Source organism: Varanus komodoensis, unplaced genomic scaffold (assembly GCF_004798865.1).
Source record: "Varanus komodoensis strain SLA01 unplaced genomic scaffold, ASM479886v1 scaffold6_2, whole genome shotgun sequence".
Taxonomy (NCBI): Eukaryota; Metazoa; Chordata; class Lepidosauria; order Squamata; family Varanidae; genus Varanus; species Varanus komodoensis.
In genome coordinates this window covers 17,104,082-17,131,629 of record NW_025336346.1, presented here as the reverse complement: position 1 = coordinate 17,131,629, position 27,548 = coordinate 17,104,082, and the positions used below count along the sequence as shown (strand labels likewise).

The 27,548-nt window shown below is 48.1% G+C and overlaps 1 protein-coding gene across 1 annotated transcript; it reads left to right on the top strand.

The window, feature by feature from the left end:
* The first annotated feature begins 13,996 nt into the window (after nt 1–13,996).
* On the top strand, nt 13,997–26,600 carry DNASE1L3 (deoxyribonuclease 1 like 3). The gene is made up of 8 exons (XM_044451517.1): nt 13,997–14,128; nt 16,626–16,714; nt 18,824–18,907; nt 19,384–19,496; nt 20,387–20,499; nt 21,214–21,371; nt 24,282–24,378; nt 26,490–26,600. The coding sequence occupies exons 1-8, from the start codon at nt 13,997–13,999 to the stop codon at nt 26,598–26,600; spliced, it is 897 nt and encodes a 298-aa protein (XP_044307452.1).
* Nucleotides 26,601–27,548: the final 948 nt, after the last annotated feature.

Sequence of the window (27,548 nt, the reverse complement as noted above, 5' to 3'; positions counted from 1 at the left end):
GAAGGGAGTTACATTTTATTTTAATGGTGTGGCCCTAAAGATGGGGTGGGGTTCAGGGGATGAGAACGGTTTGCAGCCCTCCTACAGCTGCCCGCCCTGGGTAAATACTTCAGGCTGGCAGAAGGCAGCCTTCTCCTCACGTGCCGCCTCACTCTGCACTACCCGTTGCAGGGCAGCTCGGGCAGAAGGGTGCTGCTGCAGCCCCTTCATGCTGCTGGGTGTCCCATGGGTGGCTGGTGTTGGCCACCGTGTGAACAAAATGCCAGACTAGAGGAAGCCCCGATCTGACCCAGCAGGGCTCTTCCTATGTTTGTTTTGTTGGTACAATTTGTTAAAATCCACCCTTGTGAGAATCTCTCTGCATTGCCCTCTGCCTGTGCATTCTGTGACAGCTTGCCCCCATCGGCATTTGATGCAGCTGTTGATGAAGGATGAGGATGCAGGCAAGAGCTGCCTTCAGCCTTGAAGCCATGAAGATCTGAGTGATGGATGCCAAGTCCAGATCTGAGAGAGAAGGTTGCAACCTTAGCCATGGCAGTGGCTAAGGCTGTCCTTGATAGCACCATCTTATCCATCAATATGTCAGGCAGTGATTATTTTGGTACTGGCCCTTATCTGTTGGGAGATTTTCTTGAGCAAGCGCCATTGAAGGAAACTAGGGCTGTGCAAGAACACAGTGAACCTATTCATTTCCATGTGTGGTGATGCAACGCAGCCAGCCTGACCAGAAGGAATCGTGGCCAAGCCGAGGAGCAGCAAGGAGGCACAGTGAGTGACAGCTGCCACATGCAGTCCTGGACTGGAAAAGGGACTTGGCTTCAGGAGGGAGATGTGGGCACTGGGAACAGGAATGGCTGAATGAAGGAGGCTGGATCCAGCATTTGAAAGGCTTGGCAAAGCTTACTGGCTGTGAGCAGACTCCTGAATAAGATGCCAAGCAGATCAAGCCAGGCCTTGAATTCATGACCATGGAAATATAGAGAGCTTTGGCTGTGGGGTGGTTTAGAAATGAAATAAAAAATAATAGTGATCCTGCTGGTCTTTGACCTGGTTCACATGTAACAACAACCTAGAGAATGGGCTGAGCATAGGTTGCCACTGAATTGGGGGTTGTCATTATGTACAAACCCTGCACTTAGGAATGGCTTGTTAACCATGAACAATCCAGAGTCCACAACCCAACAACGATCCATGCCTTCTGTTCCTGGATTCAGTAGTAACCTGTATTCAACCCACACCCTGGGTTGTTGTTACATGTGAACCAGGTCTTTTTATACACACATCCGCTTATCCAACTGTCAGAGACTGCATTCCAGTGATGGGTGTGCAGATCCAGGATGCAAAAAAGATAGGGAACGAAGCCTTAGGAGAGCTTTTAAGCCTTTCAGGCCTTTAGATTAGGAAAACCCCTGCACATAAACTGGGAAACCACCCAAGAATTGGTGGTTGAGGGAAGCCATCGTGGCTAAAGCAAGGGACAGAGCCATCTGCAGGACCACAAAGGGCCGGACCGGGATCCCTGGAGGACCATATTTCACCCCCGACTTGTGGTTCTGCACTCCTGCTACCCAGCATTCATGATGTGCTCAGGCATTTTATGGCCACCAGTGAAGCAGAATGTAGCAAACTCCCTCCTTCCAGCCCTCTTGTTTCAAGAAATGACACCTTGAAGCTACCTTTTCAGACCAGATGGGAAAGGAAGCCGAAGCGCCTGTATTTTTCACAGTAGTGGTGCCCCTTATGCAAGGGGGAGAAAAGCACTTTTCCTTGAACGCACCCACAGTATCTCTACCTTCAGTGAGCTCAGTATCGCCATCCTTTATAGACGGGCTTACAGAAATGCCACTTCCCCTTTCCCATCATACCAGGCTCCTCCAGTGGGATCTCAGTGGGTGGATGAGGGCTGCATCATTGTCACTTTTAGCTTGGGAGCTCTTGCTATTTGTGGTGTGAAAAGTAGACCAGTTGGCTTGTCAGTGAAGAAAGAACAAAATATCAGAGGGCAACTAGCCCTGTCTCTCAAAACGCTTCCTCGACTCCAGAGCTGTCGGTTGCCCTGCTATCCTGCTTTCTCAATCTCAAGCTGTGTGTCTACACTTCCCACTAGTGCCATTAAACAGGAACGGGTCATGGGTGATGGAAATAAGAAAGGTTGGGATGTTCAGCATTGACACATCTCCCAACCACGTACATCCTCATGCAGTGCTACATATTATATAAGGAAATGTGCCGGCATTGCCACAGAGACCCCCATCTCAGCTCCAGTTTGGAGCTAAACCACAGTCCTGATAATAGATGTCAGTTGGGCATCCATCCAGAATCAGGGTGCATCCACCCTCTGAAAGGGAAGACATGGACAACAACAGAAAGAGACCTATATGGGCGCTGTCCGCACCTGTGAATGGTGCCCTGCCCTGCAAGGGGTATGCTTGCTGCCAAAAGGCCATCCTCCTCTGCTTTGTTGCCTTCAGGCTTTTTAATGCACAATACTTGAAGGACCCTTTCCTGGGTCACACGTACATAACTGCAGCCCGATCCTGAACCAGTGATCCGCCTAGCACAGCATGCTCCACACTGGCAGTGGCTCCAGGGCTTCAGGAAGGGTTCTTTCCTAGTCCTACCTGGAGATGCCAGGAATTGAACCCGGGACTGTGTGTGCACAAAACAGGTGCTCTGCTGCTCCTCTCCAGTCGCATCTCACGGAGGCAGCAGCAAGAGGTTACAAGGCTGAACAGCTGTAGGTTAAGCAGCCACAAGGTTACCAGGTACAGACTGACTGTTCAGGGAAAGCGGTTAGGAGAGGGAGAGAGAAAGGTGCGGACAGGCACAGCAGCAGAGAAGCAAGGATGCTCTGACTCCACAATGGTTGCTTTTTGCCTTGAGTTAAAATGCCTAAGGAGGATAAATAAACAAACTGCAGAGCTATCTCAAAATACACCTAGAGAGGAATATTTCACTTTCCATGTTAATCAGTAGCTGAGATACTCCATGGATCCTAAGAGTGGTGACGAGGAGCATGAAATAGCTTGAGACTGAAAATTTCTGTCAAGAGGACAAAGTAAACAAGAGGCTGAGTGATATAAAACTCACAATTTGTCCTCTAGGTTAAGGCCATGTGGACAAAGAATGCTGAATCTGTAGATTCAGAAGCTTTCTGTTCTGTGCAATATGCCAGCGTCTTTTTGTTTCTTCTTTAGGGTTTAATTGTAAGTCTGAGAGACTATGTGCAGGTGAGTTAAATATTTTGCAACAGGTTGCTCAAGTTTATTTCATAAGAATTGCAGAGTTATGGTTCTGGAATCTTGTTCTTAGTTTTCCCTAAATACCGTATATGGCACTTGCCTTTTTAGATTCAGTGAAATAGATCTTGTTAATGGAAGAACATGCTGCTAGTGATCTAATATAGTACATTCTGTTAGGAAGCTGAATGTTTAGCTCTTAGTCTATTTTGAAATTATTCTGTTGTTAGCATATCTATCTATCGATGCTTATGGATGAGAAGCTATTTGCTGAAGAAAAAGAGAAGCCATTGCATGGCTTAAGGTTCCTAGTTATTTAATCACCATACAGTTCTAGTGTAAAGCTTCAGTAAAATATTTACAGCGATAATTTTTATGATGAGAGTTAATTGCCTCTTATTCACGGTGAACTTTGATCCATTTTTTAACAGGCAGCCTATCAAGCTCTAACATAAAGATAGCTCTTCAATATGGCAATACAATGTTTCTGAAGATCCTGAAAGAGGCATAATTTGTAATGGCAGTTCCCAAGGACTTCCTTGCAGTTTCAGAAAGAAACTTCCCTGCCTACTTGGCACTCCTCTCCCCACCACCAAGAAGTATTTGCAAACCTGCCAGGTTGTTAGCTGTGGGGAGCAAGGGGGCTTAGCCTTTGGAGTGATGGCTCTGTGATTGCAGGATCTCAAAGCTTGTTCCCAGAAAAATCCTATGGTCCCCTAGACAATATTGGAAGGCCACAGGACAGCACTTTTAAGAGGAGTCCAACTGGAATGCTTTTGGAGCCTTCTTGATCTTGCCAATCTTCCTTCACTGACAGCCTAAAGTAAATGACTACTTTGAATATTTTGAGACTGATATAAGGAAGGTGGATTTATTTGTTCTCTACTGCTTGCAATGTGCACGATTCTCTGGATAAAAGAAAACACCTAATGGAACATGCTAAGATTGTTCTAGTCTGCACAGACTTGAAAGACTCAGAGGTAAACCATTACCAATGCTGCCATCTAGTGGACACAGTTGCTTAACTTGAACTTCTTGTTTTCAGCTGCATTTCCAATTGGTTCACTATAAAAAAATTACACCAGTTGTTTGACAGCCTGAATATTCTCTCTTACCTGCCCACAATTTAATTTGAATCAGGAATATAAATATGAGTGAAGTTGTGATTCCAACTCACCCTTTCCCCCCCTCCTAACCCAGGGAAGGATTTTCAAATGAACTAGAATGACTTTAACAATTATCTTCAATTAGCTGAAAGTCACTACACAATAATTCAGAATTAAAATCAGCTGCAGAATGTAAGAAAACCCATTTTTTCAAAGCATCTTTTTATGACCTCAATAAAACCTCTGATTTTCATGGTTGTTTTCTAACACTGATGTCATTGTTGGGTCTGATGAGTTCGCCCCCAGAAATGGAAATATGATAATTCACTATGGGCTTTTCTGTGTGGGGCTTTTAAACCGACACTTTACAGAAATTCCGCTTCCAGATTCTTTGCTGGAATGAAAGGCCGAGAAAGCAACTCTGTGGGCACGGGGAGAAGACAAGTAAAGCAGCCCATTTCCTTCCAGCAAAGACTGTTCCATTGCATAACCACAAGGTGGCCCGGCATTATAGCAGAATGGCAAAAAAGTGCCCTCTCGCCAGATAATGCTGCACTTTCCTTGATCTTAAAAGCGCCGGAGTAGCCCTAAAGGGCAGCAGCATTGTGTGTAGCATCTGACAACTCCTGTGAGTGGGAATCATGAGCATGCAATATTCATTATTATTATTATTATTATTATTATTTAAAATAAATTGTTGTGATAATACAGAATGTTTTAACTGTATTTTATATTACTATTTTAACCTTTCGTAAGCCATCCTGAGGCTTATTGCACAGGATGGGATGCCGAGGCATGAGGGGACAGCATATAAAAGTTTTAAATAAATAAATAAATATAAATGTTTTAAATAAATAAATACCTTCAGTAGAGAAGTCCTCTGCCTTGACTCACTTTATCTTTCAATGCACTGAAGGCGTTGCATGATACAGGGCTGCCCATTATCTGTACAACAAAATAATCACGATTGGCTTAGTTATATAATAGCATGAACCTTGAAACTGTTACATAGGTTGTGGAGATGCTATTCCCTGGGCATATGGTAGTCACCATCAGAGTGGACCTTGGTGATGCTACTGATTTTTTCCCCTATAAACCCGCTGCCAGTCACGTGGCAGCCTGGGGTGACCCTTGCAGCAACACCCCTCTCCAGAGGCGTCCACAAAACGCTCACCTTCCTTATCATGGCCCTGAAGGACTCCTCCACAAACCCCTCTCCCTCAGCAGCCCTGCTTTAAGGGGATGTCCTTGTTTGTTCCTGACTGAAAAAAGAGGGGCACAGTCCCATAGACAGGAGCCCTTCTTTGGGAGATGAACTGGGAACCCCTCCTCTTGGGGTTGTGTTTCTGGAAGAAATTAACTGAAATGGTCTCTGGGCACAAATGGTGTACAGAACTTTAGAAGGCCCCTTGCACACAAATCCTGATAGCTGCCAACTTCTGAAGGACTGATAAGAGCACTGATCTTTTATGCTAGTAGCTCAACATACTATTGAAATAAAACAATTAGTATCCAAGGGCTGAAATAGATTTGTTGGACTGTATAGTCAAAAACCTCAACTAATGAGCAATACAGAAATGTATTTATTATTATTCTATCCCACCCCATAGCCAAAATGTCTCTCTGGGTGGGTTACAAAAAATAAGTAAACAGTAATAACAATATACATAATGAAACAATAATATAAAATCAAACAATATTATAATAAAAGCACAACGATCAGACACAAAACCCCCTGCATAAAACCTCACAATATCTTCAGTTCTTAAGTCAATTGAAAGGCACAATGCAAAGGGACAGTAGCACTAAGATGTAATAAACCAGAAATATCATAATCTTTAAAATTACCTCAACAATTTAAATATTGGGAAAATAAAAAGTCTTTGCCTGTCACCAAAAAGAATAGGGAGAAGGCACCAGGCAAACCATTTTGTGGAGTTGGGTGCCACCACCAAACAGGGGCTTCTTCTTTAAGCCACCCTCCTTATTTCCTTCAGAGGGGACCTCATGGAGAAGGACCTCCGATGACAATGTTAGGGCCAAGATGAGCACAAACGGGAAGAAGCGCTCCATTAGATAACCTGGTCCCAAGCCATCCAGGTGTTAGCACCTTGAATTGGGCCCATATTTCAATTGGTAGCCAGAGATGTTAGTAGAGGACTGGCTTTATATGCCTGTATCAGCCAGTCCTTGTCAGCAGCCTAGCGGCCATATTCTGAACCCATTGAAGTTTCTGGACCATCTTCAAAGGTAGCCCAACACAGAGAGCATTGCAATAATCCAAACAAGAGGTTACCAAAGTGTGAATTACTGTTGCAAGATTCTGCCTCTCCAGATAGGGTTGTAGCTGGTAGATCAGCCTCAGCTGATAAACAGTGTTCCTAGCCACTGAATCCACTTGGAGTTCCAGTGGTAATTCAGGGTCTAAGGGCACTCCCCAAAGTATGAACCTTGTTCCTCAGGGGAAGTGCAACCTCATCCAAGCCAGGTAAGATGTCACTCATCTGGACAGAGGATACCTCCTCCAGCAGTTTCATGTGAATGCTGAACTGCAGAGGGAATAAAATAGAGGCTTACAGACTGCCATGAAGCTGTTGGGGAAATCCAGAATAAATCCTGGTAGAAAAAAGTTGCTTATATGTGCCTTTGTGTAATAAAATCAAACCTGCACCTCTTTCTCAGAAAGGAAAAGCATTCCAAGCCAGACTATTGTTTAGCATTGCTGTTACTTTAAGAAGATGGAATTCTTAGCTGGAAAGAACCTGCTGTAGGATAATGGTATCAGTGGGGAAATACCAGTGTTCCCATCAGCTGCAGAGACCAGAGACAAAGATGTCCATTTGTTTCTGAATGGACCAATTTAACCATCTAATTCAACAGAGGCAGTGTAGTTGTCAAACCAATCTTTCTGAATGGTCCCTCAATCAGGCACTTTTGCATGTTTAAGCAGACACAGAGGCTGATCCAACTGGCAGGAATTCACTGAATTGACTTGTCAATAAGGCTCAGTCAGGGAAATTTTCTATTCTATTGCCACTGGCATTTCTGATAGATTTAGAGTATTGTTTTGTGTTATGAAGACATCAAGATGCTATTATGTTAACATTATCTGTCCTAATATTCTGTGCATGATTGGAAAGTTATAAAAATGTCTGTACATGGGCTGTGGTTTTGTAGTTGGCGGTGAGAACCACTGCCCGGTCACAGGCTGTTGCAAGTAACTGCAGGGGGCCTGAGTGATCTTTCAATAAACTGCTGAGGTTCAAGGTGAAAGGGGTCTTTCCACACTGAACCCAGTTATCCTGTCTCTCAGCTGCTATCGAGGTGCCCCAACAGGGCAGAGCAATAATCACCCAGCATCACCTTCTGGTATCGGCCGGTCAAGTAGGAACAGAAACATTGCAAAGCAGTATCTCTAACTCCCAACCCAGCCATCCTATCCAGAAGGACACCATGGTCATCGGTACCAAAAGCTGCTAAGAGGTCCAGGAGAACCAACAGGGTCACACTGCCCCTGTCTTCCTTCCAGCAAAGGTCATACCACAAGATGCCCAAGACAGTCTTGGCTCCAAACCCAGGCCTGAAACCCAACTGAAATTGATCAAGATGGTCCTTTTCATCCGGGAGTGCCTGGAGTTGATCATCTCACACATCTGGCCCAAAAAGGGCATATTGGCCATCAGCCTATAGCTGTTAATGTCCTCCAGGTCCAAGTTAGTCTTTGTAAGGAGTGGTCTAACTGCAGCCTTCTTTAACGAGACTGGGACCACGGCCTCTCTTCGTGAGGCAATCACGGCCTCCTGGACCCAGAGCCGCAACCCCTCCTTGCTTTGTGTAATCAGCCAAGATGGGCAAGGGTCAAGCATACCAGGAGTAAGTCGAACTAAACCAAGCGCCTTGGTTGAGGCCTACAACCTAGGCCTCAATAACAGAAATACATCCAACAAACCTGGACCAGTTTGTGCTCTGCATGCCTGTATTACTGGAATTGCACTGAATGTGGAGTCCAGTTCATGATAAATCCAAGTGATTTTGCCCTCAAAGTGCTGCGTGAATTCATCAAAGTGAGCCACCAAGGTTTCCACCATCTCTTTCCCTGGCCCAGTTTGTAAAAGGCCATGGACCACTCAGAATAGTTCCACAGGACAGCACCAAGAGGACACCATGCTGGTGGAAAAGAATAATCTCTCCACCACCCTCTCCACCAAGGTGTAGGCTTGATAATGGGCTCTACACTGGGTCCTATCAGATTCACCACCAGTTTTTTTCCACATGTGCTCTAGTCATCTTCCCTCCTGTTCCAGCCTCCTCAGCTCCAGCACCTACCACAGAGCTGCCTGGGCTCTTCAAGGGAAGAAGGTGCTCGGGTATGATGGTGTCAACCGTCCAGGCCATCTCCTTAATGTAATAAATGAATGCATGAAGTTATTGTCTCATCTGAAGTTATTGTCAGCCTACTTTTGTAGCTCTCCCCAGCTCAGGTACGGCTCATCATACTGTTTTTCATGTTTCCCCTTTGCCTGAGCTTGCTTCCATTTGTGCTTAGCTGTTCTTCTATTTTTGGAGCTCACATCACTGCCTTCATCTTTAGCTGTTTCTTGAGCCCCTCAGCTATTACAGAAGGTTAAAATTTGCCACCTAAGTGGAACCGTAGAACAAAGAAATCCAAGCCAGCTACTGCTCGTTTATGCATGCATGGATGAAATTATAAAATTGGAGCTGGATGTTTGAAAGAGAAACACGTTGCTCTAGAGTGCACAAAATGGCTTTTCTTTGTATTTTCTCCTTGGCAACTATTCTCCTGAAGCCAGTCAAGCTGTCAGTGGAGAAATGTGAACTGCTGTTTTCTTATCTCCAAAGTCAGGCTTCCTCTCTGTCTCAGAGAGGGCTAATATAATTGCCAGGTGGCTGTTACACAAACAGTTTCTGTTGCCCTTGGAAATTCCATTTCTGCTTCCCTGTTCTGCTTTGAATTTCCCCTGCGGCCTTCAGTTTCTTTTCTTTTCCTTCTCCGGATGTTTATTGTTAGGGGAAACACTTACATGTCTTTAAAAAGCTTGTCTGCAAGTATTTATAGACTTATAGACTACAATCCTATGCGTGATCTCTGAGAAGTTAATCCCACCAAGTTCAATGGGACATTGGCTGGTAAGGATACAACCTCCGGTCTATGGGACAAGCTGTGACGCTGTGGAGAAGACCTCCAGCTCCGGTGCTCAATCCTCAAATGTTCTCATGCCCAGAGAAAAGGGATCAGGCCCAGCTCTACTTTGCAGAATTGTTAATTCATGTATTTGACCCAAGCCAGAGGTCTTCCTAAACCATTTCCCAACTCATCAGGGTGGGCATTTGCTGCATTCTTGTTCCCCCGGTCCCACGAGACAATCTGGCCAACACCAGGAATCCTCTTTTACGGAGGGAGGCCCCCACAGGAAGGGTTGCTCTGCTTGAAGGGCTGTCCCCTCCAAACCTGGTTTAAAGATAAAGAGCCATCAGAATGGTTGCCCGCCACCAGTTAGCATCTGTTCAGATGGAACAGGCACAAGCCGTCTAGCCACAGGTTTTGACACAGTGGTGTGAAGCGCTGTATTTAGATTACACTTATTGCAATTATTTCTACATTCCCATTTTTACGTACACATTCCCATATGCAGATGTTATATGAATCACTGCCCTCTTTTGCCTTCCTCTTTGGTACTGCGTATCTTTCTGGGGGGCAATTCATCCTATCCACATGCAACTGCTTCCAGATTCTTGAATCTGGCTTCCTGCTACCCATCCCAAGGCAAATTGACCAGGAGACAAAACAGCTCCAAAGAGCACTTGAGCGTCCCAGGGCTTGGTGGTGTGTCTGGCTCATCTGGCCAGCCTGGCATTCCAGCAGCACCCTTAAAGGAAGCGTAAGGGGGTGTTCTGGATGATCTGCCATTCCAATGAACTACCGGAGGCTTCCCAATAATCAGCTATAATGATCCGTTAACAACTCTGTCCTGATAAGCAGCTCCTCTGGTTTTGCCCTTGATCTCAAGGCGTGAGCCACCTAACAAGATCTAAAAGCCAGAATACTGGTGCATTTACACCTGCTTTCAGACTCCTCCTTTTCCCTGCGCCCTGTTTTCATCACTGCATTGCCAGTCTCTCATATCTGTGCCGTATGACAGTGCCACATGTCCATTATGTTTAGAAGTCATTGCCAAAGCCATTCATTGGTTTAGAACATGGCCCACCATGCTTATTTATCCAGCCCGCCTCAGAGGTTTTGGACTCATTCAGAGAAAATGTTCTTCAAGAGAGTCCAAAAGCTCTGAGCCAGTGCAGGCATTCTCTGAAACTGAGCAGAGAGCCGGCACATACGCCAAATTGCAACAGCTCAACTGCACGTAGGCGCCAGCTTCCCCCCCCCCCCCCACACCCCCATTGTACACATATACAGAGCGGGAATACGGTGCAGGAAACAGAAGAGAGGTGGAAGAGAAAGAAAGACAAAGAAACTAAAAAAGGATTGAAGGTAAGAAAATAACTTTTTAAATCTATTTTTAATTAAGTGAGCCCAGGGGTGTCCAGGCTGCATGGCCTTCTCTGAGGGAGCAAGCTGCTGCTGCCGCTGCTGAGCCAAGCCCAGGGCGGACAGGCTGAGGAGGAGCGGCTTACTCGGAGAAAGCCGTGGGGCTCCCGTGCCTCTGCTGTGGCCTTCTCTGAGCAAGCAAGCAAACATTTTAAAATTTATTTTAATTTTCATGAATTTTTAAATTAATTTTTTAATGTGCAGTGTGCATAGGAGTTCATTTATTTTTTTCAAACTATAGTCTGGCCCCCCAACAGTCTGAGGGACAGTGAACTGGCCCCCTGTTGGAAATGTTTGAGGACCCCTGGTTTAGAACATTTACTCCTGACCTTTCTTTTATCTTGGAACTCCAGGCAGTGTGGGGGTATGTGAACTCCTAGCCAAGTACAAATCTGCTTCTTTGCAGTTATGCAAAGGTGGGACTGAGGATCCTCAGGTGGGAGGTGTCTGCTAGCAGAGTCCAGCAGGTACCCATTGAGGGCATTGTCCCACAGAGGCTGCAGGTAAAGCTCAGCTGTTCCAGTGGGCATTAGAAGAGGTTGAACAGGTATATGGAGAATGGAGGAGAAATGCTCTGTAGATTTGCCCTATACTTGCTTCTTTTTTCTCCAAAAGCATGAAAATTTGACAGAGTTTCTATAAACACACACACACACACACACGCACAAGTGGCGGAATGGGGCAGTCCAAATGCAGCCCCTGCCTCAGTGAGGCCCTGTTCACTCTGTCCCATTCAGCCCTATCCCAAGGGCTTTTGGCAGCTCTTAGGGAATTGCAGTAAGATTCCTGAAAACAAGCCACAAAAAGGTACAGCCTTTCAATTTCCCTTTTCTAGACTAGCTGGAGACCCAGGAAATGTCCCAGAGGTGACTGGCACTGAGGGGTGCCAGTTTGACACTTAAAACCCAAGGAAACCCCTGGCTAAGGGGGGAACTGCTGCACACCTCCTGTTTGTGCACTCACCGTTGCATTGTGTTCCCCTGCTTGCTGGTGGGTTCCCACCCACGGCTGGGCGCTCCACAGGTCAACTCTCCGCAGCATGGCCCAAGCGCTCTCTTGCCCCACTTCTCAGTCACCACCGAGCAGCTGGAATTGGCAAGGCAGTAGCGCAGGCAGGACTGGCAAATATCTGACCACCAGAAGGGGGCACATGTATTCTGGGGTCCTGGGGACCCTCAAACAAGCCAATCTATGGAAAGCGATCTGGCTTTGGACAATACAGCAAGCCACCACGGCCGGTCAGCAATGGGGAGCCCTGTTACAGTTGCTTTCCCTTACATTTACTGTTCCTATTCAGTTCATTTGGCATTTCTTCTCTGCTGGTCAGGATTAAGGCCAGGACTCATCTTTCCTGCTCCTCCTGCCTTCTGGATCTGCCAGCCTTGGCAGAGTTAGACTTGCAGCAAATGTCAGGATAACTGGGATCCCCCATTCCTGTTAACGATCCCACAAAGGCCAGTGATATCATCTGTTCCAGAAAATGCCACCCAGGTCTTCCAGCTGGCTGCGCAGACTGCAGTGAACCGCAGCAACAGCATCGCTCTTCTTCCTCCCTCCCTCTGGCTGTACCCAAGCGCTACCCACAGGGCTTCCGTCCCCAGAATCTTGAATCTCCACACAGGTCTAAACATGCCATGTAAGAGCAGCTACCCCTGCCTTCCTATTCCATTTAAAGAAGGCCTGCCCTCCCGTGACTGCACCGCAGTCCTGAGCCTCCTTCCACCAAGTCTCAGCAACAAAAGTTAGGTAGATTTGGATTAGGAGAAATCTGTTCCATCTAGGTTTTGTGGATTCTCGGACATCTTTTGTTCCAGTATCCACCCTCTAATGGAATCGGACTTTTATATGAGCATCTTGTTTGCAATGATGCACAGTTATGCTAACACATGGTGGGGCAAGTGTGGATTTGCAAATAAACACAGTCACACTTATCACAGCCCAAGCATTTAAAAAAAAAGGTGGAGGGGGGGGTCTGCGATCTGCAGAGTACATGCAGTTTGGATAATGGCAGCCCACTACAGTGTCCACAGTTCAGGTTTATCTGAATCGACTGAGGATTTCCCTGTCACGCCTATCAGTGATGCCTGTTGGCTTGTCCTTACCATCTTGGATCAGGTTTCAAGTTCATTTGGCTTGCTTCCCACGCTCCTTGTGTTAGTGCAAAAACTTTGGAGGCCAGGAGCAATGCACTTTGATTCCCATGGCCCTAAATGTGGAAGGAAACAATTTAATCACCATTATGTTCCCCTTCTGCTTTTGTATTATGCTGGGTGATGAACAATACAGATTCCTCAGGAATCAGCAGATCTGGTTTGATTGTGAGAAGGGCAGTTGAACTTTTAGTTACCACATTAGAAGCAGGAGAAAATGGGGGTGTCAGCTACTTGTGGGTGCATATGCTATAGGAGGGGTGGCCATAGCTGTGTCAGAGTTCACATATTGCACATCAAGAGTCTGAGATTAACTCTTTGCCACTTCTAGTTACAAGGATCTCAGGTGCAGGCAAGGGGAAAGATACCTGTCTGTGGCCAAAGACACCTGCTGCTACTCAGAGTAGACCACACTGGGCTAGATGGACCAAGAAACAGATCCACCCACATTGCTTCCCCACAGTCCCCTCCATGCCACTTTCTCCCCCAGAAGGTGTAGGCCCTGATACCAGAAGTGAGCCCGACCGAGAGAAAAACCGCTGTAGCAGGGTGTAGTTCAAGGGAAGTTCCTGCTATGATGCATCAGGGCAGTTTCTATTTATATGCAACCGGGACAGTCCACTGCTGTTATCTTGTGGAGTTCAGTCCATTTTCTCCCATAAAGTTCAGACGAAACCTAGTCAGTTGTGGAAGTTGGCTCTCATTTCAGGTAATCCCCAGGGTACAATGCTACATAAATTTCTCAACAACTGTTCTTAATCTGGAAATAAAGAACTGAATGGACTGTGGAGGAAGCCAATAACAATGTGCCTCTTAATTTGCATAGATGGCATGTAATATAGCAGTGAAATTCCACAGCTTTTGTATTTGCCGAGTGGGTACCAAGTAACAGAAATATACCTTGCTGCGCTGTATTTTGGTGGCTCTGTCCGAAAAATGCTGCGAATTTCTCTATTTCTGCTTGTTGCTTTCCACACAGCTCAGAGCCTACTAATCTGTTCTTTCAATGTGAGGTCATTTGGAGAAGCTAAGAGGACAAGACCAGAAATTATGGACATCATTGTAAAGGTATGTTGTCCCACTCTGGGATTAAATAAATAACCAGCTGATGGATGTAAGAATTCTTTTTTTTTTTAATCTAATTCGTCTTTCGGGATATTTTACCTTTACAGAGGCAAGTTCCAAGTTAATGAGTGGTGCAGCATTAAGAAGTCTGTTGTTTTTCTCTATTGCAAAAATCAATTTGCAGACCTGTATTCAGCAAAATTTATTTACACATTAAATCTAGCAGAAATACTAATATAAATGTACATGAGGGATAAATCACTCTGTTTTCATCAATAGTCTCATCAGTTATTGCTTCATTACTGGCATTCTTAATTCATTTAATTACAACAGTGAAGTATCCCAGGCTCATTAAGTAGGAATTATAAGCACAAGACAATTGGCCTGCATAGATGAAAGTGCGTTTATTATAAACACCCTCCAAGGAGACTAGCAATTGAAGCGCTTGGTGCCATTCAAAAGGCTGCGCATCAGATAAAAGTAAGCAAGAAGGGCTGTCTGGCTCCGAATGAAAGCCACTTAGTGCTGCTAAAGCACGGAAGAAAAACTTGAAGTACAACTGCTCCTCTAGATCCTTCATCACCCAGTAAACTGCAAACTTTGAATCTTTTGTCCGATAGCAACAAAATGGGGGCAGGCACTGCTCTTCGTGACATGCCCGTTTTCACATCTCTTTGCAGTCATGTTGCTATGGTTAAAAAGAGCAGTTGAAAATGTTCGTTGGAAAGTCAGAGGGTGTTATTCATCACGCAATTCATACATAAATGCCAGCATTTCGAATGCTTCCATTGGCCTTCTGTCATGATTAGAGTGACAGCCTGGAGGACATGCATTTCTTTGATCCCTTGTTTGTTTTATAGACAGGCGTTGAGTCGGACCACTGGCCAGCCTTGTCTAGAGGACTTCCAGCAGTGCGACCTGCCACCAGGCCTCTCCATGCAGCCCTGCAGGCCTTGGCCAAAGCCCCTTCTCTTCCGAAGGGCATGAGTGGCGGGGGGAGCAGCATTTCTGTGCTGTGCCGTGAGGCGAGGGCTCCCTCCATCCTCCCCCGAGCTCGAAACGGGGCAAGAGCGCTCGCCCTTCCTTTCTCGGGGGCGGATTCCTCAGCCCTGCTGCCGGGAGAGCCCCTTCCCGGGGCCGGTCCTCCTGCAAGAGGGGACAAATCTCCTGCTCAGGCCCACTCCCGTGGCCATCAGGAGAAGGGCCTCCGTGGCCACAGCCACCACCACACCGGTCCTCCTCCCATGCCACAGCTGATGCCCCCATGGCTCCTTGGAGGAGCAGCCATCCTTCTCCCTGCTCTGGACCCTCTCCCAAAGGAAGGGTTCCACTGGGTCTGTGTGGCGGCTGGTGTCACATAGCTGTGCTAGTGGGATTGCTGGGAAAATTCAAATTAGATCCTGGCAGAAAAGGGTGGCTTATGTGCCTTTGTGTGATAAAATGCCTGCACCCCTTTCTCAGGAAGCACCCCAAAATTCCAAGCCCGGTTCCAGTTTAGCATTTCCTGTTACTTTAAGAAGTGGGACCTGATAGCTTCCCCAGGATGCTGCCAGGACTATTGTTTTTGCTGATCAGTAAGAACTGATAAGGCAGCCAGGTTAACAACATTGCAGTCACCCTCACGTGCATGCCAAGACCCACAGTAATGCCTGTGCCTCAGTGATGGTTATGTTAATCTCCTGCAGTGAAATGCCATTGCACTGAGCCCCCTCTGCAGACCTCTCACCTTCTTCTGACGGTGAGCACCTTACCTGGTCATCAGCTGCCCAGCTGCTGGGCCCACGTGACTCAGGATCTATAAAACACTCTGTGTGTTCTAAAAGCTTGTAGTTGGTGGTGAGAACCACTATCTGGTAGCATGCTGTCATAAGCCACTGCAGGGGTCCTGGGTGATCTTTCCATAAAACGGCTGAGGTTCAAGGCCAAAGGGGTCTTTCCTGACTGAACTGGTTATCCTTGCTGCGGCTGTCATCAAGGCTCTCCCGACACTGGCTGCCTAGCCTCTTCCTGAGAGGGCCCTGGGTGGGCTCTCCAGAGAGGCTGCCTGTCAACCTCTCTTTCAGGGGACAGCCCCAGAGCCAGAGCAAGCCGGCTGCAGCCACCTCGCAACACCCCAGTGGGGCATCCAGGCCTGGGTGGCTTTGGGAGAGGGCCGCAGTAGCAGGCCAGGGGCATCTCGAACCGCCACTGCCTCACATGTTGCGGCCCAGAAGTCAGATGCAGAGGGAGGCTGAGAGAAAGGGGTGTGGGGGTCCATGCATGGAGGATGTGAATGGCACCGGGCAAGCCTCTGGGGACTGCGGACCAGCAGCTCACTCGCTTTGGACCATGGGTCCACACTGTGCTGGCAAGCAGCTGCCCCCCGCTCCTGTACTGGGTGAAGCTGCCTGTCGAAACATGCCCGGGAACACACCCTTAATGCCCCATGTCTGCCCTTAATGCCCTTCCAGATCTCTCCAGCCAAATATCATTCAATGCCCCTGCCTGTTTTCTCCTGCAGATTATTTCCAGGTGTGACATCATGCTACTGATGGAAATAAAGGACAGTGGCCACCGACTGTGCCCCTTTCTGTTGGAGAAATTGAACGGGTAGGTCGCACCACGGGGGCATTTTAGATCATGCAGGGTCCACTCCAGGCTTAGCAGGAGCTGTTGGTCAAATGTTCCCCCAGAGCCACCTGCCAGGGTGGCTTCACTTCCATTCGGACGCCTGTTCCCCTGCCCCGTCTTCCAGGAACAGCCCGCACTGTTGTCAAGGAGGGAGAGGCTGGGGGTGGGGGGGGAGGGTGCTGTGCCTGCTCCCGGTGTGCACTGCTGCCGGCGCCCCTGCACAGGGCAAGTGAACGCGCAGCCAGAGTAAAGGGAAGGCCGGAGAGCCGCAGCCCAGGCCTCAGCAGGGAGCCAGCGGCACCTGCGCATGATGCTGGCTCTGAAAGCGAGTATTTATTCAGGTTTATTTGAAAGAATGTCTTTTCTGCTTTAAAATTTAAAATAAGACATTTCCAACACAGTGTAGAAAATAAAATCCTACCTCCCGCCCCCCCCAAAAAAAAGAAATCAGCAACAAGAAAACCCAAACAATTTGCAATAAATTCGTTGTTCATTCTACCAGTGGCACATGCTGGCAGTATCCATGGTCAGGAGGGTCCTGTTTGAGTAAGTCTGCTTCCAGTGTGCTGTTCGAACTCAGCTCAGATTTCCCCAAGGGGCCAGTCTGAAGCAGTGGCATTTCCTGGAAGGTCACTGAAGCAGGGCAAATCTGTGCTGGCCAGGACTTACTCAGCAACAGGCAGGGGGCTTCTGAGGCTTTCTGAAGGCTGCCTGATCTGCTGTTAAACACACCACCAGAGAGGAGCTGCCTGGGCTTTAAGGAGCCATTGATGGTTGTATAGATGCTGGTGCCTGGCATGCAGGTGGTGGGAACTCCAGGGGTAGGGTGAGGTGGGGTGGGGTAACTCTTTGACCTGGTTCACATGATGTAACAGCCTACAGTGGCTTGTCAGACTTGTTTGATTTAGAGCAGCTGGTGGGGATGTCTAAACCCAGCATGGCTTTCTCAGCATGGCTTGTTAAGCACATACAAGCCTTCCTGAGAAGCCTTGGTTTGTTGTTGGGCTGTTTGGTCTAGTTTATTTTCAGAGTGGTATGTCATGATGTCCAAACCTGGCATGATGGCTTGCTCATGACTTGCCAGAAGAGGCTGCAGATCCACTTAGCAAGAGTAGTAAAGGGAGGAGGAGGAGGAGAGTTTCTTGCAATCTTGCTAATATGTTGCCTTTCTATTACATGTTGAAATTAACCTAATCAATTTACTCCTCAGTTGCATTGCCTTCCAAAACATTGAAACCTTTATTTTCTCAACTTAAGGGGGATTTGCACATACTTAGTATTATTTGCTTTTCTCCACCTTCAGATTGATTTGAGTATCCTCATCATCTTTGTTAACTTTCCAGGAGATTTATGCAAATTTACCAAACCAGAAATCTCCCTAAATGGGGAAACAAAACTGTGCAAAATAAATCAGCAGGTTGGTGGAGTAGCAGAGCAGGTGCTTGAGAAGGAGCTGCAAAGGCCCATGAGATGTGTGCTGGGTGTAAGAGGAAGGATAGCAGGCAGCAAGGCACAGCAAAGCTCAGGGGACCTGATCATTTGTTGGGAGTTGTGTAGCTTAGCAGGCAAACAACCCACCCACTATGGCTTCTTTTCAGCTGGCTGATCACGACATGCACGCCAGTAGGACTCTGGGCAGCCCAGCAGAGTAGGCCCCAGAGCAGCCGCCGCTCGTTCCCTGGATGACACGTCTTCCACCTCAGGGCCATCCTCTGAGCCAGATGCGGAATCAAGCCCAGAGAACATGATGCATCTTTTCTGTCTCTGGGAGGCTTTTTGGTGTGATCCCAGTTGGTGGCCAAGGCTGTAGCCGCGGCGGTGATAGCACCAAAAGTGCTCCACCTGCTGATCTCCGTAGGTGGGCAGGACATAAGGGCGGAAGGGACTCTCTCAGGTAATATACCATAGAGCAGTCTGCCCAATGCACTAAGCTGCGAAACGTTCTTTCACCTGTCGAGTGTGTCTGCCTCCGTGTATGTTCTCCTGCCTAGGGACTCACAGGACTACGCGCTGGCAAATGCTCTTTCAAGGCAGAGCACAAAGGAGGGATTATTGCAGGCTCAGATCAGTTTCGATTTTCTCCTTCAGTTACTCACGTGAACCGTACAGATATGTGGTCAGCAACAGATTAGGAAGAAAAAGCTATAAGGAGCAATATGCCTTTTTCTACAGGTAAGTGAATTCCCTGCTTCATGGATGCAACACGCATTTGGACACTGCCGAGAAAGAATCTGGGACAGCCCTTGGCTGCCGATTGAGTTCTCTAACATCCTTCTGGCAGGGTTCTGGGTGTGTTTTGCTTCTGAAGCTGCCATTTTGGGGGATTGTGGGTTCTGTTGCAGTTGTGTTTAACCCTAAGCATGTCAACAAAGAGGGGATGATAATGTTCTGCCCTGAATCAGGTTTTTCCCGCACTTTCACTGCAATGGTGCAGAACAGCGGAGGCCTCAGACATTTGCAGGTTAACCTTGCTGGGATGCCGTGCTGGGAGCTTCGAGACTCGGGAACTCCTGCGATATTTTAGTTACAGACTGGAGTATTATCTTTTTGCCTCCTTTGGGCAAAAAAGCAGCCAATGTATTAAAAGAAACTAACAGGACAAACGGTCCATACTTGGGATCACTAATCTCCTGTCAATAACTCTGTAGACTGAAAATGGTGTCTGTGAAGCAAACCTACCAGTATCCTGACCTGCAGCCTGGCGACGAAGATGCGCTTTCCAGGGAGCCTTTCGTCATCTGGTTCTCCTCTCCAAAAACCGGTTAGATGCCACCGAATGTGCAACACTCTCCCTCCCTCTCTCCTTCCCCAGTTAAAGTTCTTAACTGGAGTACAAAACACCCATTTGGACAAGGAAATCCTCTATATTGATTTATGTATTATATTTAAGGCAAAATTCTATCCATGCTTAGACAAAAATAGGCCTAGAGCTCCCAACATGATCCTGGCATGTTTAGAATTGTGGGCTTTTTTCCTGTCTTAAAATGCATAGGATTGCTCTTTTAATGTAGAGTCCCTGGGTAGCCTGTCATACAGGCATCTTTCAAGGTCTTACAAAGAGCTATGGCTATTGGGCAACGCAGAAATAAAATAATACAATAAAAATAATAAAAAGCAAGGTCACATCTAATTCAGCAGTGGAGCTGAATATTTGCCTTCCTAGCAAACACAGATCTCAGTTTGGCTGGAGCTACTCTAGAATATTTAGCATAAAAAATAATCCATCCCTGATTATAGCCCTTTGCAGAACCAGGGAAGTGTTCCAAAACTCATTACAAGTTGAATTAGTTGTTCCCAGTGGACTAAATATTAAATAAGCCATGCTGCAAAAGTCTGAGCCCTTCACAGTGAGAGCGGTTGTTTTCAGCAGTTGCCAAGTTTTCAAGACTGATGAAAGCTGCTCCAGAGAGTTGAGGGGCTTTCTGGAATAGCACATGCAGGGGCATGGGGAATTGTGGAAAGTGAGGGAAATCAGAAGAAATTGGCAGTGGAATCTTTCCATTTGCCATGCCTTCCCACATGTTCAGGATATCTCTGGAATGAAGCCATGAACATATTAAATCTGTCAGTATCTCTAATCTTGATGAAGTGAGTATTAAAATGCTGATGAGTGACCTTTATGTGTGTGTGTGTGTGTGTTTGCTTATTAAGTGGCCAAGGAATTTGTGATAATCCCCCTGCACACAACCCCAGAAATGTCTGTGCGAGAAATCGATGAACTCTATGATGTGTACCTAGATGTCAAACAGCACTGGGCTTCTAAGGTTAGTCATTTTTACTTTGGCATGTTTACGCTGCTGCATGAAGTCTTGATGTTTCTTTATTCATTAGATTTAAAACCCACTTTTGTCTTATAACAAACTCAAAGTGCCTATCATATCTAAGCAATATCAGGATCTCACCTTAGATGTTATAACACCACCTCAGAAGTAAACATCTGATTCAGCCTTCCCCACCTTACCTTCCACATGGTTTGAACTACAAATCCCAGAATTCCCATGCTGGCTAGGAATGATGAGAATTTCAGTTCAAAACATCTGAAGGGCAACAGGTTGGGAAGGCTGGTCTGGTTTCTTGGAACAATGTCTCTCACGTGCACACACACATCTTTGCTTCTTCTATTTCAGCCTTCCCCAACCTGGTGCTCTCTGGGATGACCAATGGACAGGAATGCTGGGAGTTGTCCTTTTTTCATTTCTCAGCTATTTGTCCTACCCTTGTCTTAGCTTCTGTAGATCCACAGAAGTAATTCTCAACAATGTCTAGAACTTCCTGGGCCAGCCACTGCTGTGCGTGAGCCTAATACCGGATGCCTGTCCCACCCACGGCAGGATGGCTTTTCAACAAGACAATTACCCTGTTGTTCCATCCCTTGAACTTACCCATTGATAACAGTGCAGGTGTGGGGTGATACATTTCACTTTTGCTTTTAGCAACTCTGCCTTTTTGAGGTTGCCTTTAATAATCCCTCTTTTCAGAATTTCATCTTCATGGGAGACTTTAATGCTGGCTGTGGCTACGTTGCAAAGAAGCACTGGAAGAATATCCGACTAAGAAATCACACCCAGTTTGTTTGGCTGATTGGTGACAACTGTGACACAACCGTGAAAGCAAGTACCCGCTGCCCCTATGACAGGTAACTGTGCACCTTGGAGCTGGCCCATTAACGCTCCATTCCAGCCATTACAAAATATTGGTTACTTGTGGTGTTTTGTACACCAAGTCAATGTGTTTATCTACAGGTTTTATTTTTACCCTCCTTTCTACCAAAAACGGCACTTCAGGTGGTTATGAATGCAAGTTATGAATACAGTGAGAACCAGTGTTTACCTCAGGTTAGAGCCCATTCTATATGAAGCAATCATTGGGTGCTAAGGGCCCCAATGATCCGCTGCCCAGTTGTGCAGGGTTCTCCCTCTCCCCATCCTACAGCCGACTCCACTCAGCAGTCTCCCAACTCTCCGCATAGCATTTTGTTTCTTGCTTCTTGCATCCCACTTTTTCCTCTAAGGAGCACAAGTCCTCTAAGGCAGACATGCTCTTCCTCCTGGCCATGTTATCCTCACAACAACCTTGTGCGGTAGGTTAGGCTGACTGTCAGCGACGGGTGCAAAGTCGCCCAGTGAGCTTCACAGCTGCGTGGGGCCTTGAACCTGGACTGCCCGAGTCCCTGCCCAGCGCTCTAACCACAAGAACAGCCTGGTTCTCCGGCATTTTCCCGGGGCCGGTGGAGCTGCCATGGGGAAGAGGAGAATGGAAAATCGCTTTGGCCAGCGCAGCCGATCCAGCCCAAACCTGCTTCCAAGTCAGCGGGGGGAGCCATTGGCCGGCCTCACTCCCAGCTATTTGTTCTGGGATCGCTCGCCTCTCGCCTGGGCACTGGCGCCTGCAGCCTGGGGCAGAGCCAGCTGGCCATCAAGCCGCATGGCACCAAGCCCACCCCGGGGCCCGTTCCCTGTGCCTTGGCTCAGCGGCCGAAGGGAGCACTGCCTCAGGCCTCGGTGGGCTCCCAGGAGCTGCGGGGCATGTTGACGTGGCACGGCCTCGCCTCCCGAGCCGGCACTCCTGGAGCGAGCCGGCCACACCACGCGGCCCCCGGGGTGAAAGCCAGAGAGAGTGCTGTGGGCAGCACGCCGGTGCGCTAGGCAAGCAGGCGGCAGCGCTCCAAGGAACCGGATTTGTGCGCCATCCGCCCTGCCTTTGCAAGCCCTTCCTCTGAAGTCCAAAGAGGAAACGATTGACCTTGGCTGAGTCTGCCAGGATAATCACCTGAACAGAAGGAGCCACGGGAGTCAGCCTGCTCCCTCGCCCAGCTCCTCTCTCTCCGCCTCCCCCCTCGCCCTTGGCAGGACTGCCTCTTCTCATCTGGTCCCAGAAACAGCTGGCAGGCGAGCGCTCTCGAGCCCCGGGCGGGAGTCCTTTCCCAGCGGTGTGTGGCACTGATTAAGTGAGGCCTAATCACAGCCTGCAGTGACTGCCTGCCCTTTGCAGCAAGGGCTGTGCAAAGGAGTAGCTGGTCCTGCGGCCCTCTGCATGGCTTGACCTACTCCCGGCTGAGAAGCAGAGGCTCCCAGCCCTGCGCTCAGCCTGCTCTAACCCGGTGCCCTCAAGGTGTCTTGGACTACAACTCCCATCATCCCACACCCGGAGTAGGAAGCCATGCTTTGCATGAGTAGGGTTCCAGCCTAAATGCCCGGCATCTTTTCCTGCACGTCAGAAGTCCTGAGGGGAGTGTGTTGGACTCATGCAGCCCTGCATGGAGAAGAGGAAGATCCCAAAAGGTGCAGTAGAAATGGGAGGTTTGCAAAATGCAAGGCAACGCGAGAGGAGCCTAAACGGGGAGTGGCAGGATCCTCTAACTACCCCACAAGGACTGAGCACGCCCCGTGGCCAGGGATGCTGGTGGACTGTGTGCAAGGAGAGCAGCCAGAAAACTGGAATGGCGTCATCTGCTGCTGGGTGGGGCACGGCTGGCTGGGCAAGCGGACAGGAGCACTCCAGCTGTAGCACTTTGTTGCAGGCTGGGAAGGACTGAGCTCTGCCTGAGATGCAGCCGCTGAAGAGAGCCGGGGCTCCAGCCCACAAGCCTTTCCCACCAGGCGCAAATTTGCACGTGCCACAGTTGCATATACTTCCGAGCCTGTGAGCGTGAGTCTTGTTGGTCTCCTAAGGACACCCCTATTTCTAAAGAGGGGTATATGAATGGGGGAGCGGGGGAACATTTGATCGCAGCGGGGAAAGCCCTCAGGCAGAAAGTGTTGGGCACAGGGAGGGCAGAGAAGGTGAAGTGCCTGTGGGCAACATGCCAGCCAGTCCAGAGGACCGGATGCAGCAGAGGTCCTTGGGCCAGAAAGCAGCCATTGCAGGAGGGCAGAGGGCCTCCCAGAGGCTCCGGATGAAAGATTCGGGGCTCCAGCCTGTGCACGTTTTCTTGCAAGTCTCCCTGAGCTCCGTGGGTCTTGCTCCCCGGTTCCTTGAGCAGAAATGCCTGACCTTGACCTTCCTTGGGGCCTCTCTGAGACAGTCGGCCGCTGCCTCTTCCTCAGCAGTTGCAGGTCTCTTTGCGAACAAGCCCCTTGTCATCCCCTTCTTTGTCAGAAGAGAGAAGGAGGCTCCAGCAGACAAGCAAGCCGGCAGCCCTGTGTGCAGCCACACAAAGCTAAGAGCCTCGGAAGAACCCCGGAGGGCTCACTTTGGGGTACTCTTGCCTAGAACCTGGCCGCCCCCCTGCTGTGCACACAGCGAGCAAGAGGCGGGGAGCACTGCAAAGGAGGAGTGCGGAGGCAGAGAGGAAAAGGCAGGGTCCTGCAGGAGTGGGCAGCAGGCCCTGGGGCTGGCCCTGAGCCTTTCCCATTGTGGGTGGCCCTTGTCGGCTGACTGGAATCTGCCGGCCAGCAGATCGGCCGCAGGCCTGTGGCGCTGAGGCGAACCATTCGCAGAGTCCTCCACTCCGGACTGCCCACCTGTTCCTCTGTCAGCAACTGATTTCTTCTATTCAAGACAGATGGTCCATCCGCAGAGGTCTCATTTCCCCCTTCTATTGTAGGATTGTGCTCCACGGAGATAAGCTCATCAATGCCGTTGTGGCGAACTCAGCGACTATCTTTGATTTTCAGAGTGCCTTTTCGATGACTGAAGAGCAGGTCTGTGCCACATGGCTCTTGCATAAACAAAGCGTTTTGTTTTGTTTTGTTCCTCTTGTCATCCTGCATCTGCCAGTGCTCAGTGCTGCATCTGAGCTAGGGAAGCACGGAAAGAGAGTGCCAGGTATAAGGGTGAGGCACAGAATACCAAGAAGGAGGCGGTGGGGAGAAGCGAGAAGACCCAGAAACCAAACGCTGAGGAAGATTCAGATTTCCTAAGGGAATCCCAAGGCCTTCCACATGGATGTCAAGTAGGAGGACTGATGTGCCCCCTGAGCCACATGCTCCAGTGCTTGCTTTCATACACATCCATGCTCATCTGCCCGAACTAGAGACTTAGGTGGATCAAGTGGGCTGTGAATAGAGTAGCCTTCCCCAGCTGGTTGCCCTCCAGATTCCTAGCTGGCTTGGGCAATGGCTGGGAAGGATGCAGGCTAGCAGGCTGTGGCGAAGGGCTGGCTTGGAGTCCCATGACCCTCGCGAGGGAGGGGCCAGGCAAAAAGGTCCCTTGGAATGTGGATGGGGAATTGGTGACCTCTTAAGTGTGTGCTGGACTGACTCTTACCGTCCCTCGCCGTTTTTTCATGCTGGCTTGATCTGAGCTGTAGACCCAAACATCCAAAGGGCCATGAGTTGACCACCACAACAGAACACGTCAGTTTGAAGACTTACAGTGGCACACAGTGACATTGGTCATAGACACTGTCTGGGTTCACATGTCATGGCACACGGTCCTGCACTGTTTCCCTGGCTCACTTTTTTTTTCTTTAGCCTACCAGTCGATGGTGACATAGTTTCTGGGTAAATCTGGTTTCCATGCTCCCCTCCATGCCGATACTTTCATAACACTTCACAGCAACCCTTATGAGCATAATCCTATTCTTTACTGTTTCCCATCGGCCCCAGCTGCCTCTTCAGATCGGTCCATGGAGGTCTTGAGGCAGGTTTCCCCTCTTTCCCCTCCTGATTGTACATCCATCTCTTTAACATTTCCTAGCCCATCCAGCCTCCAAAGGAGTGTTTTTACATTAAATGCAACACTATTGCTGCAATTCCCTCTTCTCTTTTCATACCTGCCTTCTCCCAGTTGCAGAAAGTAAACAGGGTGATTGGCACAGCCGCAGGAACAAAGTGTGTGTTGATGTGCCCATTGACCAGAAACGGTGGCTAACAGAGCCTGGATTCCCGGAGTGGCCCCTTCTGTTGCTGCTCTATGCATGGGACTCTATGGTGTTTTTGCACCACAGACAGAAAAAAGAAACTACCAGGTCTGGATGCCAATGAGAATCCTCAGTGAAGTGTGGAAACCATGCGACAAAGCATTGTTTATCTCCATGGTTTCCAGGATTGGCTGAAATTCTGTAACTGGGTTCAGACAACATGGGTAAAAAACCCACCATGTCTCCGTGTGGTGTGCAAACCCAGCCTTTGTCTTCCCTTTCCCTTTGTGATGAATGCTGATCACGCACATTGGCTGTACGTCCAGAGTGCAACTGACTGCCCATCTTTGTGCTTGACGGGCCACAGTATCCATAGCCTTCCCTAAGATTGCATCTGTGGACTTCTATCTGCACGGTAGCCAGTCCTGCAGAGGACTTCCCTGCAAGACGGGCTGCTGAGTTAGTATGGACAGCGGGGGCGGCTTCGTGCAACAATGAATGATGACTACTTAGCACATGGGAAACATAAAAGAGCAGGTACTCCATCATGGTGGTCCCTGTCGCAGTGTCACCCATAGGAGTCCAAAGCTCCAGGTGGCTGTGTTGAGCCATAGCAGCAAAGCCGTTCTAGCAGCTGCCATTTCCCCAGCTCTGGTAGAGCCACTGGGCCTTAACTGTGTATTCAAGACCATGGCCCTTGATCATACAGACACACAGCATTGCTGGGGGAAACTGTTCTCCCCAAGTGCCGTGAGGAAATAGGGAAACCTGAGCAGCTGGTGGCAGGTGATGCCAGTGCCCTAGTAAGAAAGCCACGCCAGTGCTGCATCCCCCCGAGACCTGGCTCCACTCCGCCACTTGTTATGCTTATGGCTTGTGCGCTGCATTCGAACCGGGGCTGAAGTCGTTCTTGCTGAATCAAAGACTGTGCTCTGCCACTTTCCTTCACAGGCTTTAGCAGTGAGTGACCACTTTCCAGTAGAGTTCAGGCTGAGAACTGCCAGGCGGCCTCCCAGATCGAGAGCAAGACGTCCCAGCCACGTTGTGCAACAGATTCAGTGAGCTGCCATCCTGCAAAAAGGACATTATTAAATAGCATTTGTGTAAGAAGAGGGGAGTTCACAATTCTAAATGTATTCTGAATTTAGAATGCTAAATTATTATACTAAAAAATACTAAAAAACAAGTTAAGATGAACTTCACCACAAACAAAGGACCAGTGCAGAGTTCCAATGTCTTTACTGTCTCTATAGGAGTCGTTGTTTCATGGAACAGTTTGTTCAGGATTGTTTGTGGAATTCCTTGGCTATTTCTGATTTCTGCTGTCTGGCCAAAGCTCATTAAATTCAGGACACAGCTATACAAGCACAGTTTTGCAATGCCTTTATCCAAATCATGCACACACACATACCGCCGCTTCACCATGTGAAGTCCAAAGAGTGCAGAACTGTTTTGGGTACCACTCCAAAAGTAATCAAGATAGTGATACAGGAAACCAGTCTTCCGAAAACTGCCACCCCTGGATGTGTTTGGATTTCAGTTCCTGTCATGGCCAGCCAACATGGCCAATGGACATGCTGGCTGAGGATGATGGAAGCTATAGTCCAAACAAATCTGGAGAGTTCAGGCTGAGAACTACCAATTTGACAAAGTACCAGTACCAGTCAGCTCCAAAAGCAATCCAATGATCATATATATATGATATATTTATTTATATACTATAGATAGACAGACAGACAGTATTTATTATATAGGATGAGGCCATACAACAATGCATGCTTCTGTCAAACCCCAGTTCTCATTCTGAATCACTTAGGATTTGCAAATGGATAGGAATATATTTCCTTAAATGTTTTTCATTTGTCTTTATATTCATGAAAGATGATCATACCTAAAGATATGCATTCAGGATCAACACTGTGGTGTTAAGGTAGATTTTATTTCACAGCTTGATATTCCTTTTATGCCCAAATTCCAATTTCTTTCTCTATAAAGGTATCAATGGAAATT

What these genes read in the sequence shown, in the direction of transcription:
- DNASE1L3 (XM_044451517.1), top strand. Translation starts at nt 13,997, where the DNA reads ATGCTGCGAATTTCTCTATTTCTGCTTGTTGCTTTCCACACAGCTCAG. An exon ending in ACCCGCTGCCCCTATGACAG is followed by an intron (nt 21,372 to 24,281) that starts GTAACTGTGCAC and finishes CTTCTATTGTAG; the next exon opens with GATTGTGCTCCACGGAGATA. An exon ending in TTTCGATGACTGAAGAGCAG is followed by an intron (nt 24,379 to 26,489) that starts GTCTGTGCCACA and finishes TTTCCTTCACAG; the next exon opens with GCTTTAGCAGTGAGTGACCA.